Genomic DNA, 17,665 nt, shown 5'->3' on the forward strand with positions numbered 1-17,665 from the left:
TAAATAAAGATATAAATACTAGAAGAACGCAGACTTTATTTTGCTATTTTACATATTTACTTAAGTCAGATTCTCAGTGGCATAAAACATCACACACTTCTTTCTGATGTTTAGAAACTCAGCAATTTTGTTGTTGGGTCTACCAAAGGCTTCCATTCACATCTTGCTGACGTTATCAGCTGCCAAATTTGTTCCTAACTGCCATGGTGTGACTATGTTTGGTTTTGATATTTTACAGCTTGAAGAACTTGCAGATGAAAAGTTGATATTTCATATACACCGCTTATCAATGAACATTTCTTTCCCCAGTAATGTAGATGTCAGAATCATTTACAAAAGCTAGATATTCCAAAGTATGGTCTGAAAAAAACAGGAGAGCAACCTTCAACATTTACCTGTTTTATATCATTCCATAAATAAGAAAACTGCTTTGAAATTAGTATCAGCTCTGAATTACCAAGACAAATCAAAATATCATTATCCCACTTTTAGAGAACTTATTGAATCCTTGGACATCATGTCATACGAGATGCTATTTAATTTTCCTGTTACATTTTTTTTCCTTTTCTATTTGAGATTATAGGGACAAATGAAATGCAGGTTTAATTAAATGCATAGGGGACAAGAGCAAAGTAATTTGGAAGTCAATAAGCATTTCTTGACAAAGACAGGTAGAGAAAACTACAAAAGTGAAAAGTAGACTGTACCATGCTGCTTGTAGATAGGAGGTTTCCTATAGATGTTATCTTTTACGCCAGTGTCTGAGGAAGAGGAAGGAGAAAGGAAAGAATAAAAGCGTAAGCAAGCAGTTCGGACCATGCTGTTCTTGTCTCAACAATACTAGAAACGGAAACACTTCAGCAAGGACTACGCATCCATTCCCTTGTTTGTCATGCACTGGTTATTACAAGAGAAGGAAGATTTATCCATCATCTTTATATATTTGAAACATTGGCTATACCTACCTATGCAGCATAATCTCCCCTAAGTACCTCAAAATGCTTTGAGACACCTTGAATGGTGTTCATTTGCTGAAATGCAGGTAACTGCACTGCCAGTGTATACCTCATAGGCAACAAAGAGAAACTGGCTACACTTGCCACTAATAAAAATAAAATTCATACACATATACAACAGCCTACTATAATAGTCATGCTTGAAAAGGGACTTTCTCCATTAATTATGAAGAAAGTGTACATGTTGAGTTACAGTTGTTTACACTGGAAATGCCCAATTCTTACAGGAAATCCTTTAGTTTGTCTATACGTTGAATTGTATAGCTAACCTGGCCTTCCAGGAATTTTTTTAAAGTGCCCAGAGCCACAGCCCAGGGTTTCCATATCATGTTGTACAGACATCAGATTGACTTAGTACTAGAGACCTGAGCAGATGCAATTGCCAATTATGGTGTGCTTTCAGAAACGTTAACCCCAGAAGCTAAACATAAATAAACAAACTATTCCATTGAGCAGGTAGATGTTAGCAGTCAAAAAGCTAAATAAGTGTGGATATAAATTTAATGTACTTGTTGACTGAATGTGAACTTGATAACAGTATAACACATATCCAAAGACATGGCCACAACGAGCTTCCAGAGCTCTAAAGTCTTGCAGCTGTTTTTAAAGTCTATGTTAATATGACTCCTTATTTCAGAAAGTAGATGGATAAGGAAAAAACCAAAAACAACCTCCCCTTCTGCCTGCCCTCCTGCACACAAATTCAACAGACTTGTGGAGCTATGGCACTGGAAATAATAGTATCTTTGTAGGGCTAATAACATTTGTCACTGTTTGCCTCCTCTAATGCAATTTCTTTTTTATACATATAAGCACACAGCTCTTTAACTCCTTTATTTCTGAGACAAAGTTTAACTGGTAACAGATTTTCACTTATCAGACGTTTTCTTTTCTTGCAGTTGAAATTCACAAATTAATAATAAAAAAAATTACATTCGGAAGAGAATACAGGTGCCAGCAATTGATCAAAAGCTAAGCAGTGAATGCCTACCTGGAATATGGAAATGCCTAGGAGCCTGCTGATAGACAGAAGGTGAAGATTTGCTGTCTGAGTACATGGATAAGCTTGGAGTGCTCCGACCACTTTCACTGCCTCCAAGGGGAAGAGCAAAGAAAGCAGATAAAAGAAAAAATGGAAAGCAAAGTAGAGTATTTCAAGCATAAAAGCTTGTTCAGAATGACTTGTTAATCCAACAGAATTAGATATATGATTATTGTAAAACCTGTTCTTTTTCATCACAGTGTAACTGGCTCAGCCTCCAGACATTTCATCAATAATGAATATCTGATGGATAATATCAGATTAAACTGTAACTAATTGGTATCTACAGCTTCTCTTTTAACAACACTTTAATGAAGAAAATAAAAGGATAAGAACATCCACAATCTTGTAATGTGGTTTTCAGCCTTAACTGAATAATCTATCAAGTTTTTTAAAAGTTTAATGCTATGGCTCATGGCCTGACCCTGAAACCAGTAATGAAATCATTCTGTAGCATTTCAATTATCTCAAAACAGGATTAAATCAAGTAACGGATGTTACAGTTAAGTCAAATACTCCTACATATACCAGTAACAGAACCAGATGTTAAAATTTGGTTATCTATTGCAAACTTTTCTCATAGGTAACATGCCACAGCATTTTTTGTTTATGCAAACAAGGTTGGATTATCAAGTCATGGATCTATAATGCCATAGTCAGTTCACCAAGTTTCAGGATATACATAGGATTGATCTGTATTCATTTTCCACTTGTTTTGTCAAATGCTCATTAGGCACCATTCATTTCCTCTCAGCTTATTTCTCCAAAGCACACTCTATGGCATTATAGTGCTGCTTGGCAAACAAAAAAGTAAAGCTCTACTTTTTTGGGACTTGTAAAATCCTATTAATTTACAGCACTGTTAAGCAACTGGAAGCCAAACACGACATTTACTCTAACATAAAATGGTTGTTAATACGCTGTTATTGTTTTAGGGTAGATGCAGCAATAATTAAACGGCTAATAATGATGAGATTATAGCAAGTTTTTTTAGGGTAAAGAAAGTGCAGCACCTCAGAGCACTAGGTCTGTGACTGAGTTCTGCCTTCACAGAGGGGAAGTTTTATAACCATAAAACTACCGGATTACCATAACTGTCTAGGCCATGCCCACAGAGATGGTCTCTGCCTCTGTTGACAAGCAGTGGATGCATGGTCATCAGTCTGTCACCAAAGCCAGCCTTGACATGCAACACTGAAGTCAACTGGTTAGTGCCACTGAGTTCAGTGGGAGCAGAAACAGGCCAGACGAAATCAGAAGAGCATGCTATCTGTCCTATGACATACACCAATAAATCTGTTCTAAATTTTGTGTCTGTTATTTTCACAGTTGGTGAAAAAATAAAACTCAAAAACTATTCAGCTGTTACCATTGTACTCAATAACAGTGATTTCTCACTGAAAAAAATGTAATCTGAGCAGCTGAGAAAATGAAATCATGATGAAACATGCTAATAGCCCATGGTCCTTCCAAAAAGTAAGGGAAGTATTACAGAATTACTAAAAATTTAGTGCATCACCACCAGCTTGCAGTCTAGTTGTCCTCAGATAAGGAACCAGATACCTATTCAGTTTCTTGAGTCTTGCTTTGCACTTGGAAGTAAAGAAGTGATGACAGGTTTTAACTGCACAGTTATTAATTTCCTCTTTCTTTGCAGCTTGCTGCCTAGATGCTTGGGCATCCCTACTAAATGGAAGAAGCCTCAGTGTCACTCCCAGCCTGAAAGCAAAGAGCAGTGGTAGACACTTATTTAAGTAAGGTCCTTTACAACTCCAAAACTCATAAAAATCTTATAATGTCATTTTTCAAATGTGATGTTACTATTGGCATTTTTCAATTTAAAGGGAAAATGAAAGTTTTCAAGTAATTGTCATAGTGTATTAATTCCTCATGTACTTAAAAATTATACATTATGAATATATAAAAATATATTCATATATGACCTGCATGAATAACCACTTCATTAAGCAGTGATGTCAAGGTGCTGGTATTGTACACATACAGAGAGTCGTTCTTCAGGGATAGGGTAGAGTGTCAGTGAGGAGTCAGAAGGAAGCATAGATTAAGAGGAATAAACTTGTAAGAAAACAGGATGCAAGCATTAGTACCCGGACACAGCACATCTGAAAACTGCTCGATGCAAGGATTGTCTGTGTGGAGCAGTTTGCAAAGCCATCATCTCTAACTTGCTCAAAAAGGAAGAACTAAGGATGAGTTGAAGGAAAAGGCTCTTCTTGCAGCTCACTCATACAAGCTGATGCACAATTAAACTTTAATTCCGCCACTGATTTGGACAAACAAATAAGACTATTTGTATTTCACATTTTCCACACAAAAATAATGATTTAATAATAAAGCAAACTGAAGACCCATGCAGAAAGTTCATGTGTAGGACAGTCATTTAATCCAGCCTATAATTAAAATCCCTAAAATGAGACTTTGCCAAGATTTTTTCTCTTTCAAGATTGCCTGGTATACACTGAAGAAGAGCTTCAAATAAAGTCTCAGAAAATGCAACTACCAGAGAGAGCAATTTTTCAGACTTTTGGTTTTGTCTTCTACCACAAGCAGCTGCAGGCTGTGATCTACTCTACTGGTTAGTGCAGAGCAAAAAACCAGAATCATGAACTCTTCCCTGGATTTTGTTTAATTTGGAAAGAATCTGAAAAGGTTTACTTTGAACTTGAGTGTCAACCACAAAAACTTCCTTGTGTGTTTTGGCTGCTGACAGGGCAGGCTGCTCTTTCGACCTTGTGTACGTAGAACCAACTGACCAGAGCTCAGATCATGCTCCCTTTTCAAGGGATCGTCAGGAAAAGCATAATATTGTTTATTCCTTCTTCCTAGTCAGCTTTTATCTTATCTGGAAGGACAGGAAATTTGATAACAAGTTACAGTAAGAGTTGTCTAAGTTCGAGATTGAACAACAAACACATACCACTGGCCTAATAAGGAAGGTATCAGAGCCTGCTCCTGAAACTGTGTCCTTTAATATCTCTGCATAGGGTGCATTAAGCTAGACAAAGGCTTCTGAGGTCTGATGATTAATTCTTTTCAAGCTTTCAAAGCCAAATAAATGGGCTTTGGAAGCTGTGCTCCTGCACTAGAAAGGCAAGATACTGTCCACTATGTTTTAAGTATTTTTTCAGCAGGGCTCAGCACAGCCTGTACACTCACTGACTCCATCACCTCAAGAGGAAGAGTTATACCAAGCATAGGTACTTGGAATATCACACTCTATGATTCGCAAGGGCATGAACTGTGCAACTTTCTTGAAGCGAGGCTGTCACAGGATTTATTTTGAAGACATTATGAAGACAAAAATCCTTAAAAGAGCACAACCAAATCATTTTTCTGCATGCTAAAGAATAGTTCATCCTATTACACTTCATGGGAGCTACACTACAGCACACCGAAGAAAGAACGGGAACTCAGTCATATTTTTCACTGGAAAAATGTTGAACCATGTCATTCTCAGGAATAAAATGATGCAAAATCAGTGAAGTCAAAAGGAAGATTCTGTGTGTTTTAATTTCCTAGGGTAGTAACATTTCTTCTCCTGGAAGCTTAAAGTAGCATTTTTTACGTCAATCGTGGAGCGCTGGTTTTACAAACATTACTTCTAGTACTATCACGAACTGCATTAATTTTAATTTAATAAAAAAATTTAAATGAGCATGATTTCACTTTTTGAAACCCACAGTGGCAATATTAACCTTGGTTTGGATATAAAGCAACTATTGCTACAATCCTACCGTTCCCACACTAACAACTTTGAAGATAAAAAAATAGCACATTGACACCCTCAAAAGGCTTCTCCAAATAAGGGAAAAAAATACAGTCTGCAACTCAGAGAGAATAATTCAGAGACCTTAAAGAGGATGGTGGCAAATTTTCTGGCTCCTTTTGGACTGAGACATTAACTCAGTGTAAAACATCAGATAATCTATATAACCTCTGCAAGGCTCAGGATTGCCCATATAGGAGAATTATAAATGCCAGCTTCACAGGAGTGCTGTGAGGTGCTGTGAGCTACTTCTTGCAAAACATTTTAGCTCCTTGATAAAAAGTGCTGCAGAATTGCAAAATATTAAAATTTTGATTATACTGCTAACAATTGTTTGGGCACAAGGAGCTGCCACTTGAGAATTTCTTCCTCCAAACAGCAGTACTTAAGTAATTGTTGCTGCTCTGAGCAACAGCAGGTAGCACTGAACAGAAACTCATTTTAACAGGAGTGCTGCTAAGCAACTGCAGGCAGGCTTTTGCATAAGAGCTTTCCATGCAGTGAAACCGTGCACTGCAGCACACAAAAGAGGTTTTTCTTACTCAGGACATCAGGTTGGATAATATAATCCCATCCAAATTTAGAGGACGGATCAAAAAACTGTTCAAGCAGTGCCTCAGAGAACATCAGAGTGTGTGCCACCCTTCCAAGAAACATGTGTGGAGGTGACTGCTTGTGGTTGCGGGAAGCAGCTTTGCAGGTAGACTTTAAATCGGCAACAAACAGTTCAATCTCATCAGCTTTTTCCTTCAAAATTTTCTCTTGGGGATAGTATTTGGAAGGATTGAGCATGATTCTGTTCCTGTTTATACAGTTAAATTCAGCTGACTTTGGGCATAATTGTTGCTGTCTGCATTACGGCCCAGCGAAGATGCATTGGTTATTTTTCCAAAGGCAATGAGTGCCCGCTATTCACTTGAGTTCGCAAGTCTGGTTCCTGCAGAGGGTCATTCACCTTTCTACAATTTTCCTTTATTAAATCAAACAGTACAGGAGAGTCAAGGAACAGGCACTGAAAATGTCTGCCATTCATGTCTCCTTTCATATTGTTAACAGAGAGGACGGACTCAGGGGAAGACACATGTGGTAACGGACTCCCATCAGCTCAAGAGGTAGCTGTCTTCCCTTTCTGACATTTAACTAACTGAAAAAAACAGCCTTTGCCTCAAAGGTTCTTGGCATTCCTTGGTAGAGTCTAACGTGTGCAACAAGGAGGTCATTAAAAGTTAATATCCACTACCAAAAAAAGAAAAAAATTAATGGCAAGGAGAATAGATTTGGTTACTCTGTGTTGTAACATATGGCCCATTATTTGCTAATCAGTGCAGCAATGCTGATTTAACCAGTTTATCTGGCATAATTTTTGGTAATGCTACAGATAATAGAAAGAATATTTAAAGGTAGTTTAGAAGGTTAGATAACCTTCATCCAATCAACATGATTCAACATCATCCGATGTTGAAACCAATGTATAAGCTTGTTATATTTATTTAGCATCACCAAAATAAGGGTAAGGCAAACAACATATATTAGAATAAAAAGACTTTTAAATTATTCCCTCTCTCTCTTGTTTTCATAAAAGCTAATTTCTTCCCTCCACTCCTTTGAAAAACACTTAACACTGACTGAAAGAAAAAGAAAAAAACCCCCAACCCATACCCACTCAGTTCTTAAAACTTACACAGTACATCAAAAAAGCACTTGCACAAAATTAAGACAAATTTTATCCAAGTGGAAGCCATGCTTGCACAGACATAAAGGTGAAACACATCTGAATAAGTCTACAGTATCACACCACAGTTTTGCATTCCTGGACCTTACCTTTGAAGAAAGGGATGTAATGATGTCTGAATGTAGATGTAGGGCTTGGGTGTTGGGGCAAGGAGATGCAGCTACTGGTACCAAGACTCTGAGTACCAGCTGGGGGCAACAGAGAGTAAGTGAAAACAAACTATTTAGTTCACTTACTGAAAGCCACAAATTACCATGTGATCCTTTTTTCAGGAACATTTTCCTCCTGATGCTTAGAAAACGTATAGTTTATATTTAAGACTTCACCCTTCTCTGGTTATTGCTAAAAACATCACAGTGGCCACACTACACGGTTGGCCAAGGGACTTGGGCTTACGGCAGACAGAAAGAGCATCATATAAAACGCTGATAAAGTAACGCATCAGAAAATATTCCAGAAAAGGCACCACAAAAAGCATAGCTGCACTCAGGGGAAAATCTGCATCTTCAAAAGCTGTAAGAGGGAATGATATATGCTCATAATGGATCTAATGAAATGAAATGGGGAGAGTCTTGTCTCTGCTGAGAACTGTGCTGTGAGTAGGTCCAGTTCTCACTGCTGTCCATGAAAATTGGAAGGATTTAGTTCACAATGCACCAGGGCACTCAAGTGCATGACAGATTTAAGTGTTCAAAGAAACATCCAAAAGTTATTTGACCTCTGAAAGTTAGACATGAGATTAAGCACCTTGAAAAACATTCTCAAAAGTCATTTTTGTTTGCTTTGTTGTAATAATGTCCTGATAACATATTTTGGAGGACTAATGACAATTATTAAAGGTGACAATTATGATGACTATCTTCTAAATTTTCAATGAAGCTGTAAAACATTATAATTACTTCGGAATTTCTTTTGTCTTTCCTGTCACATTGCTTTAACACTGTGCAGCTAAGCTTAAGCATGACACTGCTGCCAGACCTAAAGCTGAGACTAATCTTTACTCTTTTTCATAGATCTTTAACATTCAATCTCATTGCCACTTCATCACAGACTTTATGCAGTACAAATATTCCACTCCTGTAAAAACTGTATATTATCCATAAAATTTTCATTTCCACTGGAAAGATTAAGAACTCCCAATTTTCCAAACTAGTTTATAATTATAATGCATCCCCAATTAAACTAAAAGACATCAAGAATATAATATAAATGGTCTGTATTCTCCATCCAAATGATGGGGTGGAGAAAAATTAGAATGAATTTTGAGCAATTTAGTGATTATTTCCAAGGATAGAAGTCTGTACAGTGCCCAAATATGAATGGACTTTTGTAAGGGACTCTCATGCAAAGATCAAAAGGAGGTGATCCCTCCTCCTCTCTGTGACAAGCACCAACACAGCTGCTACTGCAGCCCAAAGCTGCAATAAACATTGCTGTAAGCTTCTCAACTAAAGCAACTTGGCCTTCAAAATCCAGCCGTTAGAACCACTAGTCCCTCCTCCAGCTCTTGCACAGTGGAGAGGAGTCACGAACCACAACCCTGTGGTACAAGGAGGCATATGAAGTCATTTGATCCCCCTCTTGGCTTTGTGTGCATTCCCTGCTACCATGCCGCACCTTGAAAGAGCTGTGGATTGAATGTGTAGCTTCAGGCAGGATGGGACTAGGATTAAGACTTTCAAACTGTTCTATCTTCTGGTTACAGCTACATAAAATCAATCCTTCTAGATGGCTGTTTTTGTTTTCTTAGATGCTCAATCCTGAAGCACTTGTTTCCTTTCTCCCCATGGGACTCGCTTTTCACAGCAAATAAATCACTGCCATGAACTGCTACTCCACCCTAAATCCTAGCCTTCCAGAGCCTGCCCTACTTACAACATAAGGCAGTGCAGTGGGAAAACCTAGAGAGCAAACAAGGCTGCTTTTTGATTACCTGGTCTGCTGTAATGCTGAGGAGAATGGGAGGTTGGAGTATAGCGACCATAGCCCAGCGAGCCAGCAGAGCTAGGACTTGATGTCCTGTACTGCTTGAAAGATCGGTCATCTTGGTCACCCTGAGACGAAAAGAGGAAACATATGTCATTAGGGAAAAGAAGTAACTTCTGAAACAGGCAGAATATGCCATTTTGCACATTTCTGTGCTGTGTAGATGGAAGTCGATGCTATCGTAACGCTCCCATGCAATCCCAATGAAACGAGGTGGCTTTCAGCCATAAGCACCTCCACTGCCCTGTGACTGAAAGAGCTCTGCCAAGTATCAAATAACAGCCATGTGGCCAGGGAAGTCAGCACATACATGAATTTAAGATTACCATATAATTTGAAAAGAACATAACACTGTAGAAGTGTTGTTTCAGGACAGTATAATTCCCTCAATGTACATGGGTGGGTGGAAGATGAGATGAAGCTAGTGTGATAGTACTATGGTCACTTCGTACCCATATGAATGGATGCTTAATGGTTACAGGCACCAAAAAACTGAGCATTCATTGGCTTCATAAATCACAGAAATGACTCTGCTGGATAAATTGCCCAGCGTACCATATCACAACATGCTCATTACGAGGTAACTGATACAAACATTCACATATAGCATTAGCATTAATACTGCAACATTGCACAAGGCAAGGCATACAACCCATTTTCCACTAATCCCTTGACTTCAACGACTTAAACCCATTCCAAACCCCTCACTCTCTATAGCTAGTTAAATTACAATAGCAATTTGCATGCAGTGTCTTCTTAACAGTAAAACCATTTCTGAGCGAATTAGATGTGGAAATGACTTTTAGTAAACTAGCTATAAAAGCAAATTCAAATGTCTTGTCTCTTTTAAGACAAGGGAGAATTGGCTTGAGTTAACGTCAGGTGAAAACAATGTAACCTGCGGATGCTTCCTTATGGAAGGTCATGCTGCAAAAAAGTGTTTCCCCTCTACTGTTCCGGTAGGAGTGAGTGAAGATATGCAGGTGTTAGTCACTTGCCATGAATACCGGGACATCTTTAGGCATCTGTGCAACTCCCACTGGATCACTCATCGTTAAAATACGCAGGAGATCTTACTTAGCCTCATCATCAACTCCTCGATTCCTATCTGGACCACTTAATTACATTGATCCATTCATCTTTAGATGAATGGAGCTTCCTATTTGGCTTCTCTGGGATTATCCTTGACTCCATAGAGATGTAGAACATTCTCTCATCATCAGTTTTTCTTCTCTGGTTCAGGTGTGCCCCATCTCTTCCTCAGACTCACTGACTGCATTTTCAAAAATGGAAAATCAGTTTTGTGTAGTGGTAAGCAGCATTATTGCTTTAATACCAATTCTAGAAGAAATTGTACAAAAATAGGAGAACAACTGATGCCTTCCCAAGCATGCAGTGTTCTGTAGGCATTCTGACACCAACTCCTCTGTCCAGTTTGAGATGTTTCCCTCCCGAAGTAGCTATGTTATTTAATACCCACTCTAAACCTTGTGAAGAGAGTTACAAGCAGTACAGCAATGTCTCTAGAAAGTCTTGTGATGATATTTAAATATCATACGAGTGTTAGCTAGTGGTCTATGATGTGTCCAATTGTGTGATACAGTGGAATTTTCCTCTAATAAATATCCCTGCAACAAAACTGGTGACAAGTTGCAGGTGATGAAGCCTGAGTACCTGATCATAGACAGCAAGCATGGCAAAGCTGGACAGCGTGGGAGTATTCAAGGCAGCACCAATCCCCATACCAGTAACACTTCTGGAACTTACTGGTAGCTACTTAAAGGGAAATTTTTATAATCTTCTAAAACACCAAGTTTTCATATTGATTGCTTCAGACCTTACCTTTTGTGCACTTTGTGTCTCTGTAAGGAACAGTCAATCAAGTTCGTGAAATCCAATATTAAATAAAGCACGTTTTTATTTTTAAACTAGCAATTAAATTACATCTCTATTGGTTGACTTCTCTGTTTCACCAGTTGTAGTGACAGTTTGTGATTTACAATCCTTAATGGAAATTCACAATTCTCCACTACGACCAAAATTTTTGCAGTACATCAAATTGGGGTAATGGAGAAATTAGCCAGTAACTGAGTTACTACCTAGGAAACTACGTGAAATGCTACCACTGCTTCCAGGATGATGTTTCTTGAAGCTATGACTGGCTTTGATCACTAATGCACATCTAAATACATAGACCTAGAAGTTCAGGTGTGTGCAAACGATTTAACCATATGTGTGCACAAATAGGATAAGTAGTTTAACTATTTGTGGAATCAAAAAAAAAAAAAAAAGGACAAAGCTATGCCAAGCATTAATTCAAGTCAACTTATGCTGGCAGATTTAAGTGTAAACATAAATCATATTACCCAATGTAATTTATTTAGTAGAACTTGAAGAAGTGACCACCATACAACCTTTATTTTGGAAAGCAGAAACATGGATGACAGTGGAGATAGATGCGTACAGATGACAATCCAGAAGCAGAGCACGTATTCAACACAAGTAACACTGTGAAAAACACAAATTATAAAATCCCATGCACTGTAGGGACAGGAGGCAAACCCCACATTTCAGACACTGCTGATTATCAATATGACCATGTTTATGCATCACAAAATGGGTCAGAAGAGGAGGACAAAGGCATTGGGGATTACCTCAGTAGGTGTTGGAGAGAGCAACTGAGGTGACTGCAAACAGCAACACACAACAAGTTAGTGATACAAATTCATGCATGATGTTACTTGTGAGAAGAACTACTCTTAAAATATCGATATCCATGTATAACTCATGATACAGTTAGGATAAACACCTGACAATTAAGTTAGAGCAGTTTTTAAAAATCTGTTCTAAAAGAAGTAAGATTGAAATAATTTCATTTAAGTTTTTGTTGATTTCTCTACTACAAAATCCTGTGGTCTGGTGAGGCCAGTCCTGTGCCACAGTGAGTGCTGCTAGTAGGGAAACTCCCATATAAAGCAACTGCCTGAAACCACACACAAGCCCTAGTCAAATCTTCATTGAAGCGCTTCAAAATCTGGACTAGAACTTCACTGTTCAGAGCTGGCTGTTTTAAGGGAAAGCAAAATATCTGTACTACTTATTTTTTAATTAAACACCATGTAATTTGACAATTTGCCGTTCACTCATTTTACTTTCCAAATTAAACGCTATGTTTGGTTAGTTTGAGCAAATCTACCAAAACTATTGCAGCTTCATGTAGTAGCCAGGATGCTGAAATTTGGCAGACAGGATTTATTTTTTTTCCCCTGGCAATATCAAGGGTATAAATACTTGGAGCACCAAGAAAATGCAGATGTTGAGCACAGCCCCAAATCCCCTCAGAGCAGGTGCAATGACTGAGTCCTCAAAGGAGATGGGCAGAAGGTTGTTTAGTCTATCTACCTCTGCCAAGCCTAGCTGTCACTTCTGCCGAGTCTAGATGTAAATAGGCAGTTAAGGAACGCCACAAAATTCATCATCACCCACAAATTTTGTTATAGAAAGGAAGTGTTTATAGGTTCATGGCTAGGCAACAGCTTTTGATTTCGTGAAATCAAAACCCTTTAAATATCATGCAAACCCTTCAGCAGATACCATCTCAATTCCTCTAGGATGCATTACAATGGAGCTACTGTGGTTCAGAGTTGTACAGAGAGGGTTTGGAAGAGAGTCTGCAAAATCTAATCTTCACCTGAGAGTAGTACAGAGACTTTAGTGGTACTGATTAAATGTAAAAGGTGTAAGTGATAGCCTATCTTAAATAGTATGGCTATTATTTACAGCATTTGTTCCTACCCATTCACTTACAACTATAGAGAACAAAGCAGACTTACTTCCATTCTAGAGCATATGTATCTTGCTAATGGACCTAGTATATTTAAGAGGTTTGATTTGTAAAACCATATCTGAAACTATAAAAGAAATCAGAAATTCAAATGAAAGGTAGATACGGTTAGGGAAGGAAAGCTAACTTGCATGACAGGAGTTAAATGCATCACAAGAGAACAAAATTAGTAAGATTACGTTAAATTAGATTTCATTAGCACAAACTTAGTAATATTAGCTCTGCATATGAATAGGTTCAAAAGCATGCGTGACATGATGATGAACTTTAGTAAGGGATAGTTGAAAATAATTTGTACACAGGAAAGTGATACCATTGTTGTGTTACCAAAATAACATGGTACACTTTAAAAAAAAATATATCATGAAAAACATTTGGCTTCGCTTCTGATTTTTGCATTATAATTAGCAATGGCTCCTGTTTCCTACCACATGCATGCAGAACTCCACACATAGAAAAACAAATTTTAATTACATGTCATCTGTTTAAAAAATGATCACAGAAAGCAATTTTTCAATCTCCACAAACTAAAAAGTGAAATGAACTTGTTTTTTCGGAAGGCCTTATGAATGAATGGATGACATGACTCCATTAACAGAAGTAATAAAAGTTAGTTTGTTGGGTTTTTTTTAATTACACACACGTTTAAGAGTGTTCAGCAACATGTTTAATGATGTGCAAAAAATCTGAAATTCATAGTAAAAAAAATACCCATGTTTCAGTACCTCCCCGTAACTATGCCTGTCATCTGAAGAGTAACTGATATATGGAGAATAGGAGATCATATCTGGGCGGTCAATGTTATAGATGGCTTTATTTTTAGGAAGAGCAGCCAAATCTCTGTAGTCAAGAATTTCATCTCCAAGTTTTGCCTAAGAAAAGGAGGAAAGAAAGTAGTGAGAATAAGAAGGTAAATGATCAAGATGCAATCAGAAAAGGACAGGTAAGTGTAGGTAGAAAAGTTATAATCGTAACAACAAGCCACCTTTTCTGTCTGTGCACATTTAAATCTCTTCTGTTTACTACAAGATGCTAAATATTGCTGCCGCTTTCTTTTTATATACTGGGACTTTCTAATTTTCTCCAACTCACATTTGGCTAATAGGAGTAGCGTGGCATCATTCCAGTTCCCTTGGTTATACTCAGTTTACTGATAGCTGCCCAAAGAGACATGGGGGACAGATAGTGTAGTCTTTTTCAGGCAAAACCCCTTCATTTTCAAGTGGTTTCGGTGTGCAGGGTTCCCCTGCCATAAGCAGTAGTGAATGATCAAAGACATACTCCCAACACATACCCTCCACATGCTGAAAAACATTAGTCAGGTCTTTAATTTTTCCCATTCAGCTGTGTCCCACAGCTTGACCTCCTTTCCTGACTAAGTAGCTCTTAATTATGGGTCACAAACCAGCAGATGATAGATTTGCACCATGGTGGATTACTTGGAAGATCACAGATGCCACTTAAGTAAAGTCCAAATCCTTTCATGAGATTCGCGCAGCCAACAGCAGGGAAGAGCTGTGCTGCTCCCCATTCTCCTTACTACGCTTATTCCAAAAGCGCAATGAGCAAAATGCCACATTTGCACAGATTATCCTTAGGATAATGGTAACTTGCACCAAAACTGTATCCAGCATGTATTGTCTGGTAGATATGCAGCAAGCTGGCCACACGGAGAGTGGAGAAAAGGGCAGTGTAATTGTCTCATTCCCAGTTCGCGCTTCGCAGAATGATAAGCTCTTTGTTGGCAACAAAATGATGAGTGAATCTTGCTGTTCTCTGAAAATCTCAGTATGATCAGCTACAAAACTTTAATAATGTTTTCCACATGCAAAAATACAAAAGTATCCAGGTTTTATGCGTGCCCTGGTTCTATTTTCCTTAGTATGAGCTAAGAAAAGTACTATAGATTTTCTAGGGAAGTTTTTTATTAGGTTAATCACACAGGAAAAGTTTAGTGTAACAACTTTCAGTTATTCCTTTTTCTAAAACAATGTCACAATCTGTGCAAACATAAGCAACATGGAATGGGGAAAGATTCCTCTTATCTAAGAAAGTGGAAAAAATCTGCCATAACCATCACAGAATTCTCATCCTCGAAACTAATGAAAAAAAGTGTTTAAATCAAATATGTGATGCTTCAGCAACCTACAGCTTGCACCTTCCTCGTGTCTACTTTAAGCAGCTGAAGAGCAATGAAATAGTCCCTTAATGACAACAAATCCCTCCCGACTGAGAAGTCAGAGGCAAGCTCTGATGCAAAGGCAGGTCATGCAAAGGTAAGGAGGAGTCTAACCACCAAGTCTGTTCCAGGAAGACTTTGGGCAGCATTGTACTTACAAGGAAGGCCAAGAAGGCTGAGATAATTTCTTACTTAAGGTATCCAAGGTTGTGGAGATTCTAGTGAACTCAAAGAAATTCAGAATTGGGAATATTTAAATGTGAATTACAGTAATTTTAACCCCTATCTCTCCACATAGATGTGTGACTTGAGATCCTTCCACTGGATTTCAGAATCATGAAGAGTAAAATTTATCTTTCAGTTTCAATATAAAAATGTAGGCAAATTTGGATGAAAAAATTACCTTAGAGATACAGCTGCTTTCTAAAACCTCAATTCTACAAACATTTGGTCTACATTGTTTTTTATTTTATATGCTTCATCTATTTCCAAACACGTGAGTGGAACTGAAATATGCTAGGGAAGGCTCCAATTACAGCTAAGAGGCTTTAAGCCATTTCCTCAATAATCTGCTATTTTGGATTCTGCTAAAACCATGCTCTAAGTTTATAGTATCTATTTCATTTGGAATATGTAAGTTTATAGTTGTATAGTTGCAAACATGGTCTGTATAAAAGCATAATGTGATTTCAATTCCTAGTATGAGAACATATAACACAACTATGTAATGTATCCTAAACCTTCTAGTTTGGAGCACCCAATCCTCTCTTCATAAAATATAGCTAAGTATAAAGAAGGACTTTTATCTAAGCCTTACTTACTGACATAATTTAGAAATCAACTAATTTATAAGTGGTATTTAGGACTCGGGATGTCAGCACTAGGGTTAATTTCAGTCTGAATATAACAAAGCCTCATCATCATCATCACTAAGATCATGAAAAAAGGTCCATTAACTTCAAAGAGTATTGGCCTGCACCATCTCTCAGTGCAAGACAACACCCAAGTCTGACATCAACAGATGAAGAAAAAACGGTAAGGCTTTGGTAAACCATCTGTATGAACCACATTCAGGTTTAGTCAAAACACGCTTTCTTCATCTTTCCTGAGCTGACCACTCAATCACAACCCAGAAACACATCTCCCAATGGAATGCCACATTGTTCAGAATGATTGTATTGCTCTGACTTGATGTCTTTGAAAATGTAGCACCATGAAGTGACAGTTCCTAAGCTTTAACCATTTTCTCTAAAATCTCTTTTGTCCAACACAAAACTTCACAAAGCTCACCCACTGTTAAGGTACAGATTTACTAATGTTTTCAGTGATCTGAATCCATGATGCTGCTGAAAGCGGCTGTCCCGAGTGCGCCTTTGCGCCCTGCTCTGCCTTCAACGTTGGCATTATGTCCTGGGTTTGTGTCTGGCGAGGGTTTGGTAGGCAGGGGAGGGGGTTACTGGTTTGGCTCCTATATAAAGCTTCAAGAAACTCCTCCAGCTCCAAGTAGTACCAGCCTCTGCCCAAGGTTGATCCAATCAGTGATGGTGGAAGCGCCTCTGCAATAACATATTTAAGAGGGGAAAAACCTGTTGAGGGAGTTCTTTTGTTGGGAGAGGAGGGTGATATGAGAAAAATAATCAGGTAGACACCAAGGTCAGTTAGGAAGCAGTGATTCTCCTGCAGCCCATGGTGAGATGGCAGACTGACACCTCCATAACCCACGGAGATTAATGATGGGAAAGATGTCTGCCTGCAGCCCACAAAGGACTCTACAGCAGAGCTGTGACCAAAGAACGCCATGAGTCTAAGGGAAGCGCACCCTGGAGCAGCCTGTCACTGGGAGGACCATAGCCCATGGAAGATACCCATGCTGGTTGGAGAAGTTCATGCAGGACTGTCTCACATGGGAGGGACACCACACTGCAGCAGGGGAGGACTATGAGGAGTCTTCCCTCTGAGAAGGAAGGAGCAGCAGAAACAACTGTGATGTGATGTGATGAACTGACCACAATATCCATACCCACCCTCCTTGTTCTTCTGGGTGGGAGGAGGCAGAGCTGAGCCCAATAAGAGGGAAAG

At 38.5% G+C, this 17,665-nt stretch overlaps 1 protein-coding gene across 1 annotated transcript in view; it reads right to left on the bottom strand.

Moving 5' to 3' along the window:
* Positions 1 to 707: 707 nt before the first annotated feature.
* The window catches only part of ABLIM2 (actin binding LIM protein family, member 2), a gene marked incomplete at its 3' end in the record, with an annotated part of 83,569 nt that continues 66,611 nt past the window's right edge, over positions 708 to 17,665 (bottom strand). The window contains exons 11-15 of the mRNA XM_010139783.1: positions 14,133 to 14,279; positions 9,511 to 9,631; positions 7,667 to 7,765; positions 2,008 to 2,109; positions 708 to 761 (exon numbers count right to left, since the gene is read on the bottom strand). Of these exons, the coding sequence (XP_010138085.1) occupies positions 708 to 761; positions 2,008 to 2,109; positions 7,667 to 7,765; positions 9,511 to 9,631; positions 14,133 to 14,279 (523 nt within the window). The remainder of the gene's footprint in view (positions 762 to 2,007; positions 2,110 to 7,666; positions 7,766 to 9,510; positions 9,632 to 14,132; positions 14,280 to 17,665) is intronic.

This window comes from Buceros rhinoceros, unplaced genomic scaffold, assembly GCF_000710305.1.
Source record: "Buceros rhinoceros silvestris isolate BGI_N320 unplaced genomic scaffold, ASM71030v1 scaffold13097, whole genome shotgun sequence".
NCBI classification, from domain to species: Eukaryota; Metazoa; Chordata; class Aves; order Bucerotiformes; family Bucerotidae; genus Buceros; species Buceros rhinoceros.